The following is a 22,350-nucleotide window of genomic DNA, read 5'->3' as shown; positions in this document are numbered from 1 at the left end:
GATATTCAGAAGCAGGATGTGGGAATTGTCTTATATACAGTACTATGCTTCTTTCCTTTAAACAACATCTTATTAAAAACCAGTCAACACACAAATTAATTCTGTTCTACCAAAAATCTCAGATAGCATGCTCAACTACCTAATCACTTGTCCAACCTTTGTCCACGCCACCAAAGGTGCTGGTCCACACAGCCAGACACTACTCCAAACTATACACTTTCTAAAAAAGGTGAAACTGTGGCGTGGACTTACTGCTTAAACCTGTTACTTTAATTAACTCAGCAGCATTTACACACATTGTATAGTTGGCTGTTTAATTTATAATTGTACATGCAAGTTGTTTAATGTCACTGATTTTTAAATGAATGTTTACCTACAAACGTTGAATTAGAATAATGAAATAACTTAGTCTAAAAACTATCAAGCTTCAGTACAGATCAGTAAGATTTACCATATATAATACAGACATTTCTTTAGAGTGATTTATCAACTTGTAATGAGAGAACTCTGGATTGTACAGTACGTTATGTTTTCTGTATACAAATCTCCAGTTTAATGACTTTAATAACTGTAAATAAAATAAAGAAATAAAATCATATATAAATAAAATAAATCAATCTAGTCATTAATGACACTTGGTCAAAATAAACTACAAGTAAATAATTCTTTGATTTAGTCAAATGTGAAAAACTAGTTGTGGAGCAACATTTATATTGATATTGATTCTATATTAACATTACAGCTTATAGTAATATTTTTCTTTCCTATATTGAACTTAAACAAAACTATGTTCTGGGTTAGTTTAATGGCAGACATGTAAAAAACAAAATTAAACAACCCTGACAATTATTTCTAGGTCTTTGCACATTACATAGCCCATTACCCATCTGAAAGTTTGAACTCGTCACTGCTACCGCGAAAAATAAGCACTGCATCAATGACTTGTGAAATGTTTGCAGGCCATCGACTTTGTGTTTTTCTTCTGGATGCAACATAACTACCTCATAATTTTAATTTTAATAAGACTTTAAATGAAACTATTACATGTTTTTACAGGTGAAACACTAGGTTAATAGTGCCATTATACATGTTTGACCTTAGTTTGACCTACGTGAACAAATCCCAAGCCCTAACGTGATTTCTACATTTTCGTCCAAACCCTCGGGTACTGATGGGTCCTGTTAATTTTGTTTCAGGTATTCAGCCTCTAGTATGAATACAGAGAATGAACATAGAAGAACCAGACAAACCACTTTGGGTCAAAGCCTTTAGCAATACAGAGCTGCCACAGCGAGAAACAACTAACAACACTGTAACTGGAACAGTTTGTTGTTATAACTTTCTGATGATAAAAAGTTGTTGTCATCTTGACTATGTTGACAGCCGGATTTCAGAAACTGGAGTTTGAAAGTTACGCAGAAGAACAAACAATGACAGAACAAGCTGTCCCTACATAATGCAGCATCTTGAATGTCACTTTGATTAAGAGAGATACTCCCTGACACAGGCACAGTGAGGTGAACCCCTACAAAGCATCCACGCACTAACGACAGCCCTGTGTGCTGCTTAACAAGAGCACAACATTATTCTATGTGGGCTCTATAACAAAATGAGCTAATTCACATGTTCAAGTTCATGTATTTTGCTGGAATGGGATGATGATGCTCCTCCTAACATTTGTCCTTTCCCATACAAAGAGGTCAAGATACTGAGATGTGCTGCTTTTTTATAATGATGTATGATTTCAGCACATCGTTTTACAGGAAAATTAGATATTTGAATGTTTTTTTCCTTTTATAATGAAACATTTTCTCCTCCTAATAAGATGCTTTGTAATAATAAGAAGGCACTTTTCTATCACGCCAAATATATGAGAACATTGTTTTTCTAACAAATGCAGTTCTGCATTGACAAACTATCATTTATTAAAGAACTGTTTATTCTGCTGCTGCTTTTACTGCCTAATATACAATAGCAGTTAGTAAGGAGAAAGCCTATTAATTGTATTATTAACCTCATGAGGCAAAGCATAGTACATTCTCTGCCAATTTATCCAATATTATTAATATTTACAATAGTGAAATTTTCTGGATCACCTGTTATATAGTCCTACTTTATAAAGATTTGAAAATCCATCTAAAATAATACTGTGTTCTACACAACATATGCAGTAAACAGTGTTTACATTCAAGAGGCAGGTGGAGGGTCCAGAGGGATTCAACTTTACACTAAATCTGGGTCCTCATGAGACATGCTTATTTCTATTTTATGATGAACACCCAAGACCTCCACCATCCCAGTTCCTGAGTGGGGCACGCTGGTGTGCAGAAGGTGCCTCTGTAAGTGCCTGATCCAATCCTCCTGGACAGACAGAGGGCCCTGGAAGACTAAGTCACAGAATCTGCAAATAAAAAGCAGGAGGAAATCAGTCTCTGTCTGGTGTTTTTTCACAATAAGATCCTTATCTACCAATAACTTATTTTTGACCTCCTGTTGGCATGTGCTTCAGTAAAGGTGAAAGTTTTCACCAGTCTCCAAGTCAAACCCTACAAGCCAAACATCCAAAGACAGCAGAGCATCGCTGTAATTAATCTGTAGCTGGGTACAGAGATCTCTCATTTTGCTCCTTACTCAGAAAACCATGCCTGCATTTTTAACCTTCCACTCATTGTACCTGCAGGTGAGTGTGTATATCTCAGCATTGAAGCAGGGAAAAATCCTCTGTTTTAGCCCAGGCCTTGGTCTCGGCTTCTTCCGTTTATAATCATAGCCTAAAAAACACAAAACACTGCACTGTGTTTTATCATTGGCAATGTATTAAGCTATCACTGACAGGTGACATAAATAAATAATCACAAAGCGAAAACCTATTCTAATCCATCTAGAGCCTCCGTCCCAAATATTCTTTTTATTTGATTACACAGATTTCAGCACTGGATTCAAGTTAATTATTTCCACACCCAAACTGAAACATATGACAACATTTCAGCATATCCCACTGTCAGCAATTTACCTGGTTCTTCCAAAATGGCAATCCTCTTCCTGCGTGCATAAGCTTGAAGACGGCCAGAAAGAAGTCCAACAGCAGTGGGGAAGGTGCTGTTACACTGAATATAAATCCTGTTTGAGTCTGATTCCTCTGAAAGACAGGAAATTGTAAATAGTTGATCATGTTTATGTTAAATTGTGTGATTACCTTCACCAGTCACAGCATCTTTAAGCTTTTTATGTACAATTTGAGGGAATGGCGTTCATTTCAGCACCATTTAGGTCACACATAGGTCTCAGATGAAGGTTTAGGATCATCTGAAGTTGGCTGGTATTACAGGAGAAAAGCGTTGGAGTTGATGTTGGTGTAATTTTATTATCAGGCAAAACTGTGACTCTCAGTGTGATCTAAAGTCTGATTCCACCTGGTTTCATTCAAAGCATCTGATTTGCACTCTCCTGTTTGAAAAGTGTTACTGGGAAAGTTTAACACAATCTTGTGTCTTCAGGGGGGCTATTTTCACAGTATACCACCTCATGAGAGTCACAGATGATTCATAAACGACATTAAAAAAAATATCACAGATCTGCTAGTCCTATGACAGAAAACTGGCAATGTTACTGCTGTACAGCATTGCTTGTTAATATATACTCAGTGGGTATGTAGTATTTATCTCAAAAGATCTTTGGAAATTAATAAGAACCTAATTTTACTTGCCAAAGTAATTTAATCGTGAAGACACCCATACAGGCAGGTCTTCACACAGGGAAAGTATGAATTAATCAAAACTGCTTGTGTTAATTCATTAATTTGTATATTGTCTTGAACTTGCAATGATAAGAGTGATGAATATGAAATCACTGGAGTGTTATTACAAGGGGAGTACATTACAGCTGCCACTGTGGACTATGTAGCTATAATAATGACTGTAGTGTCCATCCAGTTTAAAATAGAACCCCCCTCAACTATTCACTTTTAAACATTAGGCAACAGTTGTCTTGAAACCTTGCTAAGAGCTTGGTTTGGACCAACATGTTGATGATGATGAGCTTCCACGTCAACATCAAGTGGAGCTTGCACATGCACAAATTGATTGTAACCATTTCAGACACAGTTCGAACATAAGCATAAAACGTCATACCATGACTCCAGTTTTGTTCCACGCTTTCCATCTCGCTCTCCTCCTTGTAATATTTGGTCATGTCACAGAAATTCCTGATTGCATAGGGTGGCTGGTTGTTTCTTGCTGTCAGCTCCATACTTTCTTCTCTCATTTTGAGCAGTTCAACTAAAGTGCTGGAAGTGGCCTTGGGGCGTCTTTGTGCTTGTACCTGTAGCTTTGTCCTCTCTGAGACGGCCTCTGCCTCCTGTTTTGCTACAAAGCTGTCAGATATGGGATATAGATTCCTTAGCCCATACTGGAACTGTGCTGGTATCCCCGTGCGAATCTGGAACAAGCCATTACTGCTGATGAGCCTTGGAGACACTAAAGGCTGTAGAGGGAAATGGCTCTTTTTGAGGGTCTGGAGGATGGTCTGACGACCCTTTTTGTCCTGCAGCAGGTCATTTAGTATGCACAGTGGGGACTTACTGGTGCTGGTAACACTTCTACCTATTCGTTTCAGGTGTCCCCTCACATGGTTGGAGAGGCCCGTTTTAGTATCAAACCAACCACAACACAGAGGACATGTGTACTCTCTTTGGTTTTCTGGCTTGATAACTGTAATATAAGATAAAGTTTGTTACAGTTATTGAAACGAGAGAACAACAATATAGGAGTGTATAGTGTTTTGGATTGCTTCAAATAGCACATGTAACAGTATCCCATGCAGGTTTACATTTAAATGCAAGGCACTGAGACATACAAAAATAGGAACTCTGCAGACCATTAAATATTTTATACTGTATATCAGAACCAATTAAATTATATTAGTTGGCTGAAAACTGTTGTTACTTACTTTTGTTAAGTATTCATTCTACCTTTCTTTTATTTGTGGTTTTAATTTTTAGACCACTTCAAAACTTCTTCTGACTTGAAGTTAGAAGTTGGCTTCAAATCATGTTCACCTGAGAAGGGGATGACCTAGCATGTTGCCTTTGTTCTATCAGTCCTACAGAGGGTTAAAAAAAAACTGCTGCAGCTGCCAATGTACTGGGATTCTTGATTTCAGGCAGAGGTAGCAAATAGCAGCTTAGCATTTCTACCTGATGACTGTATTTTGCCATCTGAAATATAAACTATCACCATCAGATTTAACTAATCTGTAAATTTAGCTGACATTAGTTGCTTGGCTTAGGAGAAAACCATTTTTTATGGCTATATTTATGATATCATGCTAACACACTGAGAATAAAGTAAATCCAATGTCAGAATTCTCATTAGCATTGATTGTAGAAGACACAGGAATGAAGACAAAGCAATGAGCAATTACCAGCAAATGATTCTAACGGAAACTAGTCAGTTTACTACCCAATATGTGAAGTAATGTAAGTTACCATAAAATCAAGTTATTACCATCGGTGTGTTAAATGGCTTCCACTACCTGGTGTGTCTATTGGCAGGTAGAAAAAACTGATACAACAAACTTGCTGTATCAATATGTGTGAACTCTTTGACTTAACTGAGATAGAAACCACAACACAAATGTCCACAGTCTTGTGTCTTCATTCCAAAAGGCCTGCTGTCAACCCTACACCAAGGTAGGTATGAACCAAACTATGTCTCATTAAGGTCTGGGCTGAATTGTGGATCTGGAGACAGCGCACATCCCTTATTTCTACTGTTTGTACTACACCAGGTACATGTACACAGACAAATTTATGCTGTAGCAGATAACAGTTTAACAGTTTAATGCATTCCTTGGAAACTGGCAACTCACTTTGGCATGTGGAGAAATCTATACCTTTACAGGTCTGCTTATCTAGTTAGATATAAGTGAATTAATACTATTTGGGGGAAGGGTCTAGTAAACTAGTCTAGTTTATAAAGAGAAACGTCACTTTTGTTTTCTTGAGAGTGTTTATCTGTCAGTAACATCAGTTGAAATATAACGTCTACCTTTCCTTACTTTCCTCGTACCAGTAGAGATTCTTCTTCGGATTCGGGGCTGATGGTCCCGCAGTGCCACTTGTTCTGGCGAAACCATGTGCCGAGCGTTGTAGCTTAAGCCCACTCGATGAAGGTGCCCTCGCACATGATTGGACAGGCCCACTCCTGACTCAAACACTGCGGGGCAGTACGGACAGGGCTTGTGTTCTATCACTGGTGTGGAGAAAACATCTAAGCTGTCACTCGTAGATGTACAAGGGAACTCTGGGGAATCATCGCACACTGTTGCTTCAATATACTCCTCCTTGATTATGAGCTGGTCTATGTCACTGCAGTCTTCATCTCCATCATCTTCATCCTTGAGTACATGGGGGCTTTGGTCTTCGCCTAAAAACCTCTGCCTCTTTCTGAAATACCCCCAAGCATACTGATTTCTTTCATTCTTACTGCTTTCCAAGAAGCTGCCTGTAGCTTCACTGGTGTCCTTACTGAAGTTATTGCTGCCCCCACAGCCTTTCTCAAACTCCCTAACTGCAGAATGTTTCTTAAGCCTCTGGCTGAGCTTTGGCAATATATTACCATTCATATTGTCAATAGTGTTATGCAAAGGTGTTGACATTTTACTCATTGATGGAGAATGCTGGAGTGCTTGCACTTGTAAACTCTCGCTTGCAGGGTCGTTCCTGCTATCCTGACAGAACATCTGGTCTAATTTAAGATTTCTGGCTGATAGTAAAAAATCTGTGTTTGCAGCACAGTTTGCCTGCTTTGAGCTGCCAAAAGCCTTGCAGTCATTGTTTTCACCATCTTCTTCCACACAGGTGAGATCAGTTGCCACATTTAATTTTTCTGCTGGTTGTAGGAGTAATTTTCCAGTAATTTTTTGCTTGTCAATCCTCCACAAAGATGGCAACATTGTGTTTTTGGTGCAGCCAACATGGCACTTGAACTGAGGAGAATTTACAGATTTGCCATTGGAATTTTCAATGCAAGTGACCCCTCTTTTACTGGAATAGAAGGGAAGAGAAACTGGTTTTACAAAAGTAGACTTTGGTTTCTGTCCAGGAGTTTTGCATTTGTCAGAAAACGTTCTATAATTACAGTAGCGTGAAGGCTGCTCAGAACGTCTTTTCAATACTACTTTGTTTCTGCCGGTATAAAAGCCCCTTTTACATCGAAACTCAACACGGTCTGCTCCCTCTGCATCATTAGTATGAGTCCTTTTCCTGTATTGAGGCTCGTATGTGTTGAGGTGTGTGACATGTAAGTGTGTTTCAAGTGCCTGCTGCGTCAGTGTAATGTAGTTACACTCCTCACAGAAGTAGTAGTGCTTCAGATTATCATGAGTTTTGGCGTGCTGGACGGAGATCTTAGGACAATTACAACCAATTACACACTGAGGGCACCGCACTGTGGTGGCACTGTCCTCAGACTCAGTGTTTTTGGAACCTTTGATTTCCTCCATAAGTTTTTCAAGCCTGTCTTGGTGAATGATGATGTGCCTCGTGAGGGAGTTGCTATCACAGAACAAACGCCCACACTCCCTACATATAAAGGGCTGTGAATCATTCTCACTGTTCACCTGATTATGCTTGTCTAAATGATACATCATATGTCTGTGGAAATGCCTTTTTTCCTTGAAATTAACATTGCATATTGTGCATGAAAAGAAAAGTGGATCTTGTTCAACTTGCTCTGTCTTCAACTGTTCTACTTTTGTACTAAAACTGTCTTCATCTTCAGGGTCATTTTGCTCATTACAGCCTTCCTGTGCTGTGCTATAAATATGGTGCTCAGAGTCTACCGCAGTGTTCCTAGAAAGATCTTTCAATGGTGCAACAGGATATTTCAGATCAGATTGTGTACCCAAAGAATCATCTTTGTTGGCAATGTCAATAATTTCAACAACATTACCACTGCAGAAAATTGCATTTGTATGAAATAAGCTGCCGGTAACCTTTTCAAGAGAGCCTGACACGTTTTTTACATGTGTATTGTGCTTCCCGTCTTTTCGGTGCATCACCTCTACAGTCTCCAGCCCTCTGTTGGTGTGCAAGAAGCACTCTCTTCCTGAATCCCATCTGATTACTTCAGCATCACAATAATCATGCAAGGAGCTTTCTGACCATTCTACACCCTGTTGATATCTTGTTGTTATTGTCTGTTTTGTCAGAGGTTGGCTAAGGTGCATTTGCTCTGCACTGTCACCTGACAGTGTGGAATAGGCCAGTTTAGACTCATTCTCCTCCGAGTGAGACAGTGGCACGTTGACACCTGGCTGTGTGGCCAGTGTTTTTATGGCGAGCCCCGCTGTGTTCTTCCAAGCGTCTGATTGAAGCTCACTAGGTGGTCGTAACACCTCGGGGCTTGTGTCCTTCTCTGCCTGCCACACGGCATCCAGGACATTGTTGGATAAAACAGTGCCTTTGTTCAGGACACAGTGTACTTCTGAGGTGGGGTGTGAACCAGGTCCATTAACAAGTGCTCCTGAAGGCAATAAATTGCCTGCATGGGGAACAGCAGGGACACTGCTGTATACAAATGGATTCGGCTGGGTTCCATTTAAAGGGTTTTCGTGTTCATCTGAGGACAGACCTGCAGCATTGTTCTTCAGGGAGAATGTGTGACTCTGTAATGGCTCCTGAGTACGACCTGGGCTGTCAGACACCGTTTCTCTGTCTTTGTCCTCTTGTGCCTTTAGCTTCAGATAAGACATGGTGGCAATACTCTCTGAAATATGAAAGAATATCACAAATTATTAAGCATCCTCCATTTTTTCTAATAATTCTAAGCATTAGCCAGGTAGAGGACACAAGTGAGGTATTCAACCATCCGGAGGAAACAAGCAGATGTAAATTACAAAATGAAACACTGTAGCACAACAGGCATAATAAAATCTAGTTCTTTTTTCTCATTCACGCTGACAATGTGGTTCTGTTAAAAAAAAAAAAAAAAAAAAAAAAGTTTTTTGGGCGATTCCCACTGCTCCGTAAAATGAGAGTGGTATTATTCTGCGCCGCATTATGATTTTCCAACACCCTTTTTCGCCACCTCTATTCACAACAAACCCTGCTGTTAGCCCTGAATACCCTGGCGAGGATGCTTAATTATGTGAGCGTACCTCTGGGATACAACCTTCCTGCTTCTCCACCCAAAGTTCTCAGTCGTCTGCTAAAATTGACCAATTTCCATGGGAACAAAGTACACCTCCAATGAGATCATATTGCGTCTTATCACTCTGTGATGGTGCCAACACAGATCCCAGCATGAGACTGTTGTTACTTGAATCCTGACAAATTGGCAGGCACACAATCTGTCTAAAACACAAACACAGACCCACACAAAGAGAACGTGCACTCATGCACATACACATGGACAGGCACAGTAATTCTTTCAAAAACTGTTTGATTTAAGTCATAGTTATTGATTTGACTTTAATGTAAGCTAATTTCATATTTAATCGCATAACCTCATTAGATTGATGGCTTTGATTATAATTGGTATACGATTTAACATGTGTATGCTACATCTTATCACAGATTACACTGCTGTCCAAAGCTGATTTAGTTTAAAATGTATGCTCAGTGGATTTGACATCCAGGGCCGGTCGCTCTCTACAGGAAGCTGCATTGCTAACGAAGTGGTAAATTCAGTGTTAATGAGTGGCTTCACTGTTACCACCTCAGAGGTAAAACCTTCCGAGCTCCATATTCTCCCCATCTGTTGTGGTGTTAGAGGTTCGAAAAGGGAACAGACGCTCTAAATTTAAAGCGAACTTCAGTGTTACCCCCAAACGGCAGGGTGGCAAAAACCATCAAAATATCTTGGTTCAAAATGTGCAAGCCTCATTAGCAGCCAACGCACGCAACTCGCCTCTATATATAACGAATAGAGGTTCGACAGACATGCAGTTATTGTTTTGTTTTGTTTTTTTTGTTTGTTTTTTTTAAATTAGCTTGTATTTGCTTCATTTATTCAATGTTAAAAGACTGACTTTACCTTGCCTGAAGATATTTACAGGCATTAAGAGCTTTAATACAGTTAAGCTGTATGCACAGATCAATCTGCTATGAGCTTTTGCTAACCCTGTCTGGTATTGAGATATAAAAGCATCATCATGATAATGTTCTGCAGACACAATAAAAACAAACTAAAACCCCCTCAGTTACATACTGAGGAGTGTTCTCCCGTTTTTAGAAAGTTTTCCCCCCTGTTTAGTTTAATTTTTTCAGGACCAAAAGTTTAAATTAAATAAAATTAATAATTGCATTGCAACATATTAGATGATATAAATAAATCACTAGTTTTATAAGATAACAATTTCATGTAATCCATTTCAACAGCCAAGAAATACTGTACATGCTGCTTTTCTACAGTCAATAGATGTTTTTAATAACCTAACCTGGAATAGGCAAAATATTAGAAACAACCAGCAACACTCACATTTTTAATTAAGATTAGTTTAGTTTTACTGAATTATATTATATTATATTATATTATATTATATTATATTATATTATATTATATTATATTATATTATATTATATTATATTATATTATATTATATTATATTATATTATATTATATTATAATAAACTGATTCTAAGAAACGTCCTAGACTGCTTACCTGATGCACACCTTCTGTAAATGGTTTGGACAAAACATCAGCATGTATGACATGGTGCACAACATGAGCTTTAAACAGGATGTGCTGCAAGAATGTAGTGTCGTTCCTAATAAGTGGAAAATGCACAGTCACAACAATACAAGCTTTAATTTGTATTTTACTAGCAACAACAGTGAAGTCAACTCAGTGTATGAGTTAGAAATGATCTCCTGCAGCATGCTCTCATAGTTGGTGGGCTGGGAAGCGTGCCATGTATTCACATCAGTATGGCTTTGAATCTGGCTCACAACTTCAGCTCATGTGATGCCCTATTCTCTTTCATCTTCCTGCCATTTTCCACTGTGCACAATCTAATTACATGAAAATGCCATTCTCCTAGATTTTTTTACTGAATTATTTGTGTCATTAACCTGGGTAACTGTGCAGGTAGGTATGATTTATGTTCTTTAAGGCAATGTAATAATAGCATCTGCATTAAAGATAAGCCAAAGACAATATTAACAGTGATATTAGTACAGAGGTCAAGCATTACTGCAAGACTATGGCAACATTTTTGTTGCCATTTGTCATCTTCGACACCTTTGAAGATGTCACTTTCAGTTGTTGACAGTTTATTTAATTTTCAGACATTTTGTAGAATATTGTATAATCACACAGTGATGGAAAGGGAAACTTATTAGCTACAACTACTCTGTAGATAAAGTCCTGTTGGCTGTTAGACTGGGCATTCTGACAAACATAAGCAATGTGACATTTTCTTCATCTAACACTGCTATTTTTTGCAAAAAACTGAAATACTAAACTTTAAGTGCAGCAGGACAACACACTGATTGAGCAGTTTGGTGCTGTAGGCTTATAAGGCTGTGAATGTCTAGGCAAATTCATTCAGCTGAAGACCCAGGCTGGCAGCACAGTGGAGCCAGTGCTAAAGACCAACAGGGACCAGTCAGCCAAACCATTTCTACTGCTGGAGCTGTCTGTATGGATCAACAGCCAACCTTATATTCCTCTGCCATTGCCTTTGCAGGAAAGATGTCGAAACAAGGAGGGCACAGTCCCTCAAGTACTGCACTACAGAACTTCCTCAGCTAATGGGATCTATTGATTTATTTGACACAATGTGAATTTATGAAGCTGCCTCTTTAGAGTGAGAGTATCAAAGTGTGGCTCAAAACAAACACGCAGAGATTCAGCTTGACACTCCAGTAATCCCGAGGTGAGTATGTTCTTTCAGTGAAGGTGCCACACAATAAAAAAACTTCAGTTTTTTTTCTGCTATCTTAGCCCTGCAGTTACTCACAATATCAAACAGCAGAAATATCAGTAATGCACCACGAGTCAAATCTCAGTTTCCCATTTGACTAACTGGCTTATTTAGCAGAGGAGCGTTAACCAAAAAAAAAAAAAAAAAAAAACAGACTCATGAAACACCCTAAATTTCTTAAATTTGCACGGGAGAAAACACAGAGAGAGCAGCTTCAGTCACTGTCTTTGTCTGGATTACGTACTCTTTTATCCCACTGAAATCTAGTCACCCAAAGGTCATTTCCATAATAATGGTCTCCATTCTCCCTAATGGGATTTTGGCTGTGATTATGTATGCCAGCATCTTGTGCAGACACTATCAGCCCTGTCATCCTGAATTGCACAAATGTAATTACACAAAGCCTTTGATACCTAAACAATGTAATTTACTGCTTGAGTGAAAATATATACTGGAGTAATATGACTGAAATTATACACTATAAAAAATTATATGAGTACTATAAGTACCATGGGCGATAAGTTGCAAGGAAATTGTGTTCTGAATAGTAAGAATTTGAATGCTAAAGCACACTTTCACAACAGGAATTTTCTGTGCATTCAGAAATAAAATCATAGTTAAGAATTAATAGAAGTAGTGACTTAAAGGAATAGTTTGACATGTAGGGACTGTAGTCCTACATGCTTTGTGGCTAAATTACTAGATAAGGATTTAATGTGAGATTTCAGAGCACTATGGTTACTCCGTATGTACGACATAACTGCAGTATTAACAGTTCTGGATCTTTGTTGCATGTCCTGACCCCTCTCTCGTATCCTGTAAACATCTTTATTGTCTACTAACACAAGAAATTCAAGAGAAATCTTAAAATAGTGCTTTAACGGTATTAAATATAAAAAAAAAACTAAACATCACACAGGTTTGTGCTGCAGTGGCGTAATTGATTAGCGTGCAGTGCTTATAAGACAAATTGCAGAGTGAGGAAGGGTTGTGAGTTTAAGCCTCACCTGAAGATACTGAGTTTTGGGGTTATAGTAGCTTTGACGGTGGAGCAGTTACATGTTGAGGTGTCCATGGACAAGGTTCTCAAACCCCACAGTCGTGCTGGCAGACATGTACTGTCTGGCAGACATGTCCAACAATTTCCCCAAGGGGATCAAAAAAGATCACAGAAGAAGTTAAGAGAGGGAGAGAATATGATTAATATAGACAATGGCACTGTTGTTTTCTATGCTCACAAAGTAATGATTCAAATTTGGTAAAACTGTAAAAGTTTGCATTTTGTCTAATGCTACATGCATACTGTACTGTATGCATATGGATGAGGAACAAATTAAATCAGATGTAAAATGCGAGAATGCATTGGGTTACAGAATCTATTGGAACACAAGGCATCCCCATTGTGACATCAAGATTTTGAAACCCTAACTTACTGCATGTATACGTATATACATATATCCATCATGATACAGAGGATTGTATCTGATCTTCATCTAAGTCAAGAGTATTTTAAGACAAACAATCTACAAATGGAGACACTTTCAGACTGTACCACGAAGTGGGCAGCCAGTCAAAATGACCCCAAGAGCACAACACAAACTCAATAATGAGGTAAAGAAACAACCCAGAGTGAGAGCCAAAGATTTGAAGGCATCATTGGAACTGGCTAACATCCGTGTTCACCAGTCTACAGTACATAAAACATTAAACAAGCAGGGTTTCTATGGCAGGACACCACGAAGGAAGCTGCTACTTACTAAAAAAAACATTGCTGCACACCTGAAGTTTGCCAAAGAGCACATTGACACTCTACAGCAGTATGGGCAGTTTTGTGGACTGAAAAGAAAGAACACACAGTACTACATTTGGCGAAAAAAAGTCACTGCATATCATCATGAAAACATCACCACAACTGTAAAGTATGGTGGAAGAAACATCATGATTTGGGCCTGCGTTGCTGCATCAGGGCCTGGTCAGCTTGCAGTGATTTAGGGGAAGATGAATGAAGTGTAACATTCTTCAGCATAATGTGAGAATGTCTGTACGTCAGCTGAAACTCTGTAGAAGCTGGGTGATGCAACAGGACAATGACCCAAAACACACAACATAATGGCTTCAGAAAAACAAATCTTTATACTTTATCCACTAGCACTATAAGGTTTTTAAGGCTGTTCGCAATAAAGATATAAAAGAAAAAAAAAATTTTGTTATTATTTTAGGCACATTATTTGATAATATTCTTGACTTAGATGAAGATTAAATCATGTTTTATGACAAATTATTGCAGAAAACCACACAATTTCAAAAGGTTCACATACGTTTTATTGCCACTGTATAGAAATATATTATGATACTGTAAGCAAGGTCCAATTTTAAGAAAACTGTCTTAATATATAGAACATCACTACGTACATAATATCTAAGCAAAAAAAGTTAACACTTCTTCACAGTACTGTCATATAGCATTCAGGTGTTTATTAAACTCACTGTAAAAGGAAAACAGCCTCTACCAGAAATCTTTGCACGTAAACTATAAATAAAAAAATCAATAGTGCTTTTAGAATCAATACAGTATCACAAAATGTAATATCACAATACTCCTGTGTATTGTTATGTTCTGACACTGTATATGAAGCTCCCGGCAGCCGAGTAGCTTACATAGCTTAGAATTAAGACTAGTAACAAATACTGTTTGTTACATCTGGACAGAACCATGCCAGCTGCTTCCTCATTTCAAGTCCATTTGTTATGGTACAATAAGCAGTGTCAAGCTGTAGTTTTATATTTATTGGACTTATAAAGTAGTGAAAACAGTAATAAACAGTTGAACTACAGCTTTAACTAATTAGGTGTAGTATTAAAACAAGCTGATCCGAGGAGGCTTTAAGTAGATATGAAAATATAAATAAAGACTTTTACATCCAGTGGATAAAAAACTACAAAAACCTGACAGACAGGACAAGGGTCAAACTGCAGAGAGCAGTGCCTTGAACTACAGGTAAGACTCTCACAAACCCAAACCACTCTTGTTCTTTTGCCAAGGTTCAACACTATACAAACCCTCTGAACCTGCCCACAACAAACTTCTTCTGGCACCCCTCCCCTGAAGAAGGGGAATGAGTGAAATGGCTGTGATGGTAGATTTACTGATGAAAAAAGGTGAAGCGAGAACATTCGGAGTGATAAAAGGGGACAGGGAGCGAGTGACAGTTGGGTTAAGACAGAAGTCATGTTCAATAGCAGGTAGAAACATCAAACAGTGAGTTCACAGGAAACCCATGCAACCTTGTCTTGACGGAGGATTTTCTGTTGTGTGGAGTAGATTATTTCTGTTCAAGCTGCTGCGGCCTCATTTGCTGCCCGTAGTGTTGGAGGGGGATTAAACGATATAAACTTTAAAGCTTTAAACAATACCTTTCAAAATTAAATGGATTAAGGGAGGGATGTCTGATGGGGATTTCCCAAGGCTTTGTTAGTTTTAAACTCTACTCCTTTTAAAAAGGGGAAGAAGAAGAAGAAGAAGAAGAGAAAAAAACACAGCAGTTAGAAATTTCTCAGGCATGTGACCATTTTAATGAGGCTTCTCTCACGTTGAGGAGGGCAGTGGGCACAGGAGGGCTGCCAAGCAGATGGCTCTCATAAACATCATATCTGCTCTGTTTAGATACATGACTTCTCATCTCCCAACACTGAGAGGAAAACAAACCCGACCATCACCACAAGCACTACCCACTTGCCTACTTTTGGCAAGCTGTGCCGGCTCCTTGAAATGGCACATTTCCATTTCCTGCATTTCTCCTTCATAACAATATGCATGAGCTGCTCAATTGATATACATAACCTCTAATCTGTTATAAGTATGCAGAGAAGATGCAGCGATTGCAGCAGTGGGTATTTTTATTTAGTGGCAGTTAGGATGTTGACTTTTATTAAATGTTATTATTACCATATAACTGAAAGTATAAAAATACTAAGCAAGACAGAAGCTGCTGCTATGATTAGACATGCTCAGATGCTTTCCACTTCCATTGAGATGGAAAAAATGAAATACATATATATATAAATACGTATCAAACTTTGTTGCTGTCACTTTGCCATAGACATGTGACCATTCAGATGAAAGGGAGTCGGTGTCAAACTGCTCTCCAAATTGAGGACAGGCTCCACATTGCAGAGCAGACATCAGTGAGCTTAAATTCAGAGACATGTCAAGCATTGCACGTATTAGGATGAAATCTCTCATTATCTTTCTTTAAAACATAATATGAGCACACCACGGCGGGGAAACACAGAGAGCAGGGGCCTCGCAGTCACTAATAGCAACCAAAGTGAGTCCTCAGTAGTCACCTTGAATTCTATTATTAGACCAGGACAAACTACTCCAAACAGAAACTGGATCAAGTGTGTCGTTCGCAGTCTCTGATTGGGCTCAGAGACCTAGAAGTGGCTAAAATAAGCACGGCTATGATCACATGGGGTCAAAGAGATGACATGACTAGCAGAGCTGATGGGGAACAAAGAAGACGCGAGCCTCTGAAGAGAGAAAGCCAAAACTGCGGCTGTCAAAAAGTCACAAGGAATTCAGAGGCTAACAAAGGCCTATTTATCTAACTCTATCAGGAAAAGTGGACAGCTGGAGCGCTGTAGCCTTGACAGCAGTGGGATTCCCTTGTCATTTCCCAAGGTCCACACATACACACACACACACACGCAGACACATGTAAGATGATTATTCAGTACTGCTTGTCAATTGTACCTTTTCAACCCCGATCAATGAGTCCTCTTGCACCAGGGGCCTGTACCAGCACCAGTCATTAACATGTGAGTGCCACTCTATCAGCTCCGGCTCCAAATAAATCAAAGGGTCGGCCACAGAAGAAAAGGGGCTAATATTTCCTCAATAACCCCAGAGAGACATCATGGAGAGATGCAAATTGCCTCCCAGGAGACCCCGGGGGATGTGAAGGAGAAACTCGTAGGGAGGCAACGGGAAGCTAATGAGTATAATGGTAAATGTATACAAGGACGGGGAGAAAACCCTCTATTCATACCAATTAATACAATCTTATCAATGGAGGTGTAATGTAAAAGAAGGGCCCATGTCTAACCCCTTGCCCTCCTCCTCATTTCCACCTTGTGAGCGTCTGTATTATTCAACACGGGCCGGTCTACGGTCATTAGCCCTGTGGGAGGCTGGGCCAGGCCTGGGGAGTTAAGGAGATTTTAAAAACCACTCACTCTTCACATCAAAACAAATCGGGGCAAATCAAAGGGGCTCAAAAATGTCCTTTCTTTGAGGGGTGAGGGAGGAACTGCCATTGTTGTGAGTGGCTGTTTTCTGGAGAGTTGACGTGCAAACAGAAAAAATATAAGTAGCAGTTGAAGGATTATTAATGATAATGCCTTTGTGAAAGAAGGATTAGTGACAATACAAAGCTAAAATAATATCAGTTTTAATCATAATAGTGTTAAATAGCTTTGTGTAATAACAGAGAAATTATGGCATCAATACATTTAATTAATTATATGCTGCTTAGCAACTGTGACACTTCAGGTTCCACTTTTTTCTATACCATTAGCAGATTAACAGGAATTTTTTCACTTTCTTGTTAGAAAGGAAAACATCACAGAGGATGACAGTATTTCAATGCTGCTGCTAACATCATTTTAAATTACTGTGCACCTGACACCACTGTACAAATAAAACAAACTCAAGACATGCCCACATATCCAAAGCAAAGACTGTTGAAAACCCAATTAAAAGATATTTAAAAGTTGCAAAATTATTTCACCTTTCATTCCCATTTTCTTGATTTAAGAGCTAAATCTGTTTTGCTTTAACTATTTATTCATGAAACAAGTAAATTTCTTGAGGAACGTTGTTTAAATCACCCCATAAATTCTCAACTGAAAAAGATTTGTATTATTATTATTATTTGTTTATTTTTGTTTCATTTTCCCTGAAACCACAAACAGGTGGAGTGCCAAGAAAAAACTGTTTTCATATTTCTTTTCATTTGCAGGTGTTTAACTCTTTACATCCTTTCCAGTACAAAAAAGAACTACTTGACAAATCACACAAATATTGGCATAAGACAAATCTCACTTACTATCATAATTTAGTTTTCATGTTAAATGGTGACTGATACCTTCCTTTGAAGATAATAAACATGGTACGTTAAAATTAAAGGTATCTTGCAGTTTTCTTGTAAACAAACTAAATTATTGTACAGTGGCAAGAAATTGAAATTTTGTGGTTTTCTGCATTAATTTGTCAAAACATGATCTGATCTTCATCAAAGTCAAGAGTATTAACAAATATGATGTGCTTAAAATAACAACACAAAAAAATCTGATCTTTCATGTCTTTATTGAGAACAGCTATAAACCTCATAGTGCTAATGGAAAAAGTATGTGAACCTTTGGAATTCATTAATGGTTGACGCCCTTGGCAGCAATAACCTCAACCATGCTCTTCCTGTAGCTGTGGATCAGACCTGCACTTTGTTCAGGAGGAATTTTAGCCCATTCTTTCTACAGAACTGCATCACCCAGTGTCTACAGAGTTTCAGCTGATGTACAGACATTCTCACATTATCCTGAAGAATTTCTTGATACACTTGGGAGTTCATCTTCCCCCCAGTCACTGCAAGCTGACCAGGCCCTGATGCAGCAAACCAGGCCCAAATTGTGATGTTTCCTCCACCATACTTTACAATTGAGATGATATTTTCATGATGATACGCCGTAACCTTTTTACACCAGATGTAGTGCTGTGTGTTCCTTCTAAATAGTTCAATATAGTTTCATCAGTCCACAAAACATTTTGCCAGTACTGCTGTGGAGTGCCAATGTGCTCTTTGGCAAACTTCAGGCGTGCAGCAATGTTCTTTTTAGTAAGCAGCAGCTTCCTTTATGGTGTCCTGCCATAGACTCCCTGCTTGTTCAATGTTTTACGTGTTTGTTGTGCTCTTGGGGTCATTTTTGAGTATCCATAGTCTCAAAGTGTCTCCATTTGTAGATTGTTTGTCTAAATGTAGACAGTGAATTTCTAATGTCTTTGATCTTGTAACCCTTTCCAGTTTTATGTAAATCATCAATTCATGATCATAGATCCTCTGAAATCTTCTTTTGGTGAGGCATGACTCTTCTGGTGCGGAGCAAACTCAAAATGTTTGATTGGTGTTTATAAGTCGAAGTAGCTCTAGTTCAAACCTACACACTTTCTTATCAAGACCTGACTGTAGTTGATTTTTGAGGTCATTATTCAAAGGGTTCACATACTTTTTCCACCTCTACTATGACTTGTTTATGGGTGTTGTCAATAAATCATCATATTTGTGGCAGATAATATTTGTTAATATTCTTGATCAGATAATGTTTTATGACAAATTAAGTCAGAAAACCACTAAATTCCAAAAGGTTTACACACTTTTTCTTGCCACTGTATATTTACATTCAGCGTGCACAACACAAACAAAACAGAGGCCCGCCTAGAAAACATTGCTCAGCAGTGCTACTAGTGGTCAATATCTCCAAAGCGTGGCTTTAAGCTAACTCTGAATCCATACAGCTTTGCCACTGAAAATGTATGAGTGTGATGTTGTTTAAGGAAGCATTTGAACTAACTGAAAGGGCAAATAAATGCTTGAAAAGTATGAAAAGAAGAAGGAACGCCTTGATCTATAATTTTGAAGGTCATTTATCAGAGTGGAGAAATATACCTGACAGCAGCTGGATTTGCCTCCTAGAGAACACCAAGGGGACTGAAAAGAAGGTTAATCACTATATAACTTTCTATGTGTAATCCTATACTCCAGATTTCATTGAGAATGTCTGCGAAAGCCCTCCGTCAGCATAATTGCACCTAACCTGTGCCCCGTATGCTCAAATCTCTAAAATATCACATCCAACTCATAGAATAAATGGGAAATTAATGAGGGAAGTGCTGAGCTCAACCTTAGGTAGGTATCACAGAAAGAATGAGCTGCCTCGCTGCTCATGTACAATAGAGAAACTTACTAATCCGAACCCTCAAAGACAGAGGTTGTCTGGACTTTTTAAGTCCTTTAAGCTTTTTTTTGACATGTACAGAGGGGTAAATGCAAGGCAGTGCTTATTTGACAATGTTGCAAATTCGAGTATACAGTAAGTGGATCAGGCATAAATGCACCACAAATTGCACATGTTTGTCATGTAGACTGTTAACTTGGATTTAAATGCATTGTAAAATAAAAGAAAAAAAATACAGTAGTAGTCATAACAAGTTATTCTTAAAAAGCATTAAATTACATGACTTGTATTATTTTTAAATCATAGTACAGAATTTAGTCAAAAGGGTGTGTTAAGATTTGTTTTTTAATTTATTTATTCTAAGATTTACTTTAACAACATCCTTATATATGTAACAAATGTTTGTTTTCCGTTCTATTTAAAATGATTACACAAGCCACATTAACTGATTTTCCTTGTTTCATGCCTTGGAGTGAGGACTTTGAGTCATTTCAGTGATCATATTCTGCCCCTTAGTGGAGGAAGTGGTTCATAACCTGAGTAAAAAAGGAAAATAATGGATGATGTGATCTGCAGCAAGGCTGAGCAGCAGGGTGGATTGTGGACATCTGCTGCTTCATCCAGCCGCTGATGGTTCATAGATTTACTACTTATGTGGTAGTCTATGTAAGTCTGTTTCTCTTTTGCAACAAATTCATATAATGTTGATCCCATGGATTTCTATTCCTTAATCATGACATGTTTATAAATATGAAAAATACCCCAAATGAGACAGAACAGAATGGAAATCCAGATTTTGACGTTATCAAGTGTCCATGTGTCAGAGATTAAGAACCAGAGAATTAACTCTCATTTCTAGCAAATTCATCCAAAATATGTTTATGCAAATCGTCCTCTGCTGAGATGCTCTCACGAATTAAGTGAGCTAAATGTCTCCATGTTGTTTGCTGCAGGACCAGCAGTGAGTGTTCCCTAATATCAACCGATACCATACTGTATATACGTTATATTTACATTAAAGAAATGTTTTAATTTGAAATTAGCAGAGATTGAATAGCTAAAAATCTAAATGTAATATGTGATCTTTAAATTACCAGTCAATGTAGTCTTACAAAAAAGTGAAGAATTTCCATCACAATGTTCTACAGGTGAAACTTCCAGCCTTAACAACCAGTCCAAAACCCAAAGACATCCTCATGGCTATCACACACGACAGAGAAATGCAAAATACATCTTCACAGTCGAGAAGCCGCAGCTGTGAATGTTTCACGTTCTTACTTGAAAAATGACTGAAACGATTGATGGGATCGAAGAATAAACTGATAAGACCTGTGATCAACACTTGGATATAATGATTACCATAAATTTCAGCATCAAAAATGCCTTCGACTTCAGGAAAATTAAACAAAGACTACACAGTATTGTAAACACGATTTGTGTGTCAGTGATTCTGTTTCACACTGGAAAATAATCAACAGCCAGCTTGTCACTCCCTCCAACCTGCCAAGTGTAGGAGTGGAAGCACTGACACATGTAACTGACATCTCAGATTTAATTTGACTGGTAATCACACCCAGCTATAGTTTCAGAGCATTTCACACATCTGAGCTACAGTTTCAGGTGTTAAGCTGGTAAGGAGACATACAACTGTGCCTCTGAATGATAACACCTCATCACATGCGGTCACATTTTACAGTAGGTTTATGCTCTGCCATTATGAATATAATAATGACAGTACTAAAATGAATATTAGACTCCGCATAAAGCACACCGTCTTGCTTTTAAATGAAAACACAATCAACACTCATTTGGAGCTCCGCTTTACCTGATCAGACACGTTCCTTTCAGTTCAGTGGCTATTTGAAACAAATTAGAAACATGTGTCGCTTCACTGCATGTCACCATGTTGTGATTCTTGTCTGAATGGTAAAGCATGGGCTGATAATATCACATTTAATAAGAGACAATATTCCACGTATACCACCTGCGTTTGTCAGATTTGAGAAAGTTCATCTGCATAATCAGGCGTTATGTTTAATAAGATGAAACAAGAAGCAGAAGCGATCAAAGTGTATTTACCAGTCCGTGTTGAAGCACTGATTGCACCACATGGCTCTTAAACAACGCACCTGTAACAAAAAGAAAAACAGCAACTTTCAAGATGACAAGCAGCACGCTGTACAGATCACATGGGAGAAAACAACCGAGCAAGAATTCAGCGAAGCCATCTGACACACCCTGTCTGGCCTCAAGTCAGACAGAGGTTTGGGAGCCACTGCTATAAGCTGTCCAGATTATTTCGTAAAAAATATATTCAGGGACTCAGGGAACATGATTTTAGCAGGATGAGATTTACCACCGCTGCTGCTATGGAAAACTTTGAGTTTGAAAAAGTAAATATTGAATAT

At 38.3% G+C, this 22,350-nt stretch overlaps 1 protein-coding gene across 1 annotated transcript; it reads right to left on the bottom strand.

Annotated features, from left to right (window-relative positions):
* Positions 1–2,223: 2,223 nt before the first annotated feature.
* znf644b (zinc finger protein 644b) lies at positions 2,224–22,067 on the bottom strand. Its single transcript, XM_026346289.1, has 6 exons — positions 22,022–22,067; positions 6,048–8,768; positions 4,131–4,709; positions 3,014–3,139; positions 2,675–2,771; positions 2,224–2,401 (listed from the first exon to the last, which is right to left on the bottom strand). The coding sequence occupies exons 2-6, from the start codon at positions 8,752–8,754 to the stop codon at positions 2,224–2,226; spliced, it is 3,687 nt and encodes a 1,228-aa protein (XP_026202074.1). The 5' UTR covers positions 8,755–8,768; positions 22,022–22,067.
* Between the last annotated feature and the right edge of the window lie 283 nt (positions 22,068–22,350).

The sequence above is a fragment of the Anabas testudineus genome, chromosome 4, assembly GCF_900324465.2.
Source record: "Anabas testudineus chromosome 4, fAnaTes1.2, whole genome shotgun sequence".
NCBI classification, from domain to species: domain Eukaryota; kingdom Metazoa; phylum Chordata; class Actinopteri; order Anabantiformes; family Anabantidae; genus Anabas; species Anabas testudineus.
The sequence above is the reverse complement of the archived record's forward strand: the minus strand, read 5'-3'. Positions and strand labels throughout refer to the sequence as shown.

Coding starts and splice junctions, on each gene's coding strand:
- znf644b (XM_026346289.1), bottom strand. CDS start 8,754: ATGTCTTATCTGAAGCTAAAGGCACAAGAGGACAAAGACAGAGAAACG. Junction 4,710..6,047: donor TACGAGGAAAGTAAGGAAAG/GTAGACGTTATA, acceptor CTTATATTACAG/TTATCAAGCCAGAAAACCAA. Junction 2,402..2,674: donor ATATACACACTCACCTGCAG/GTACAATGAGTG, acceptor TTTTATTTGCAG/ATTCTGTGACTTAGTCTTCC.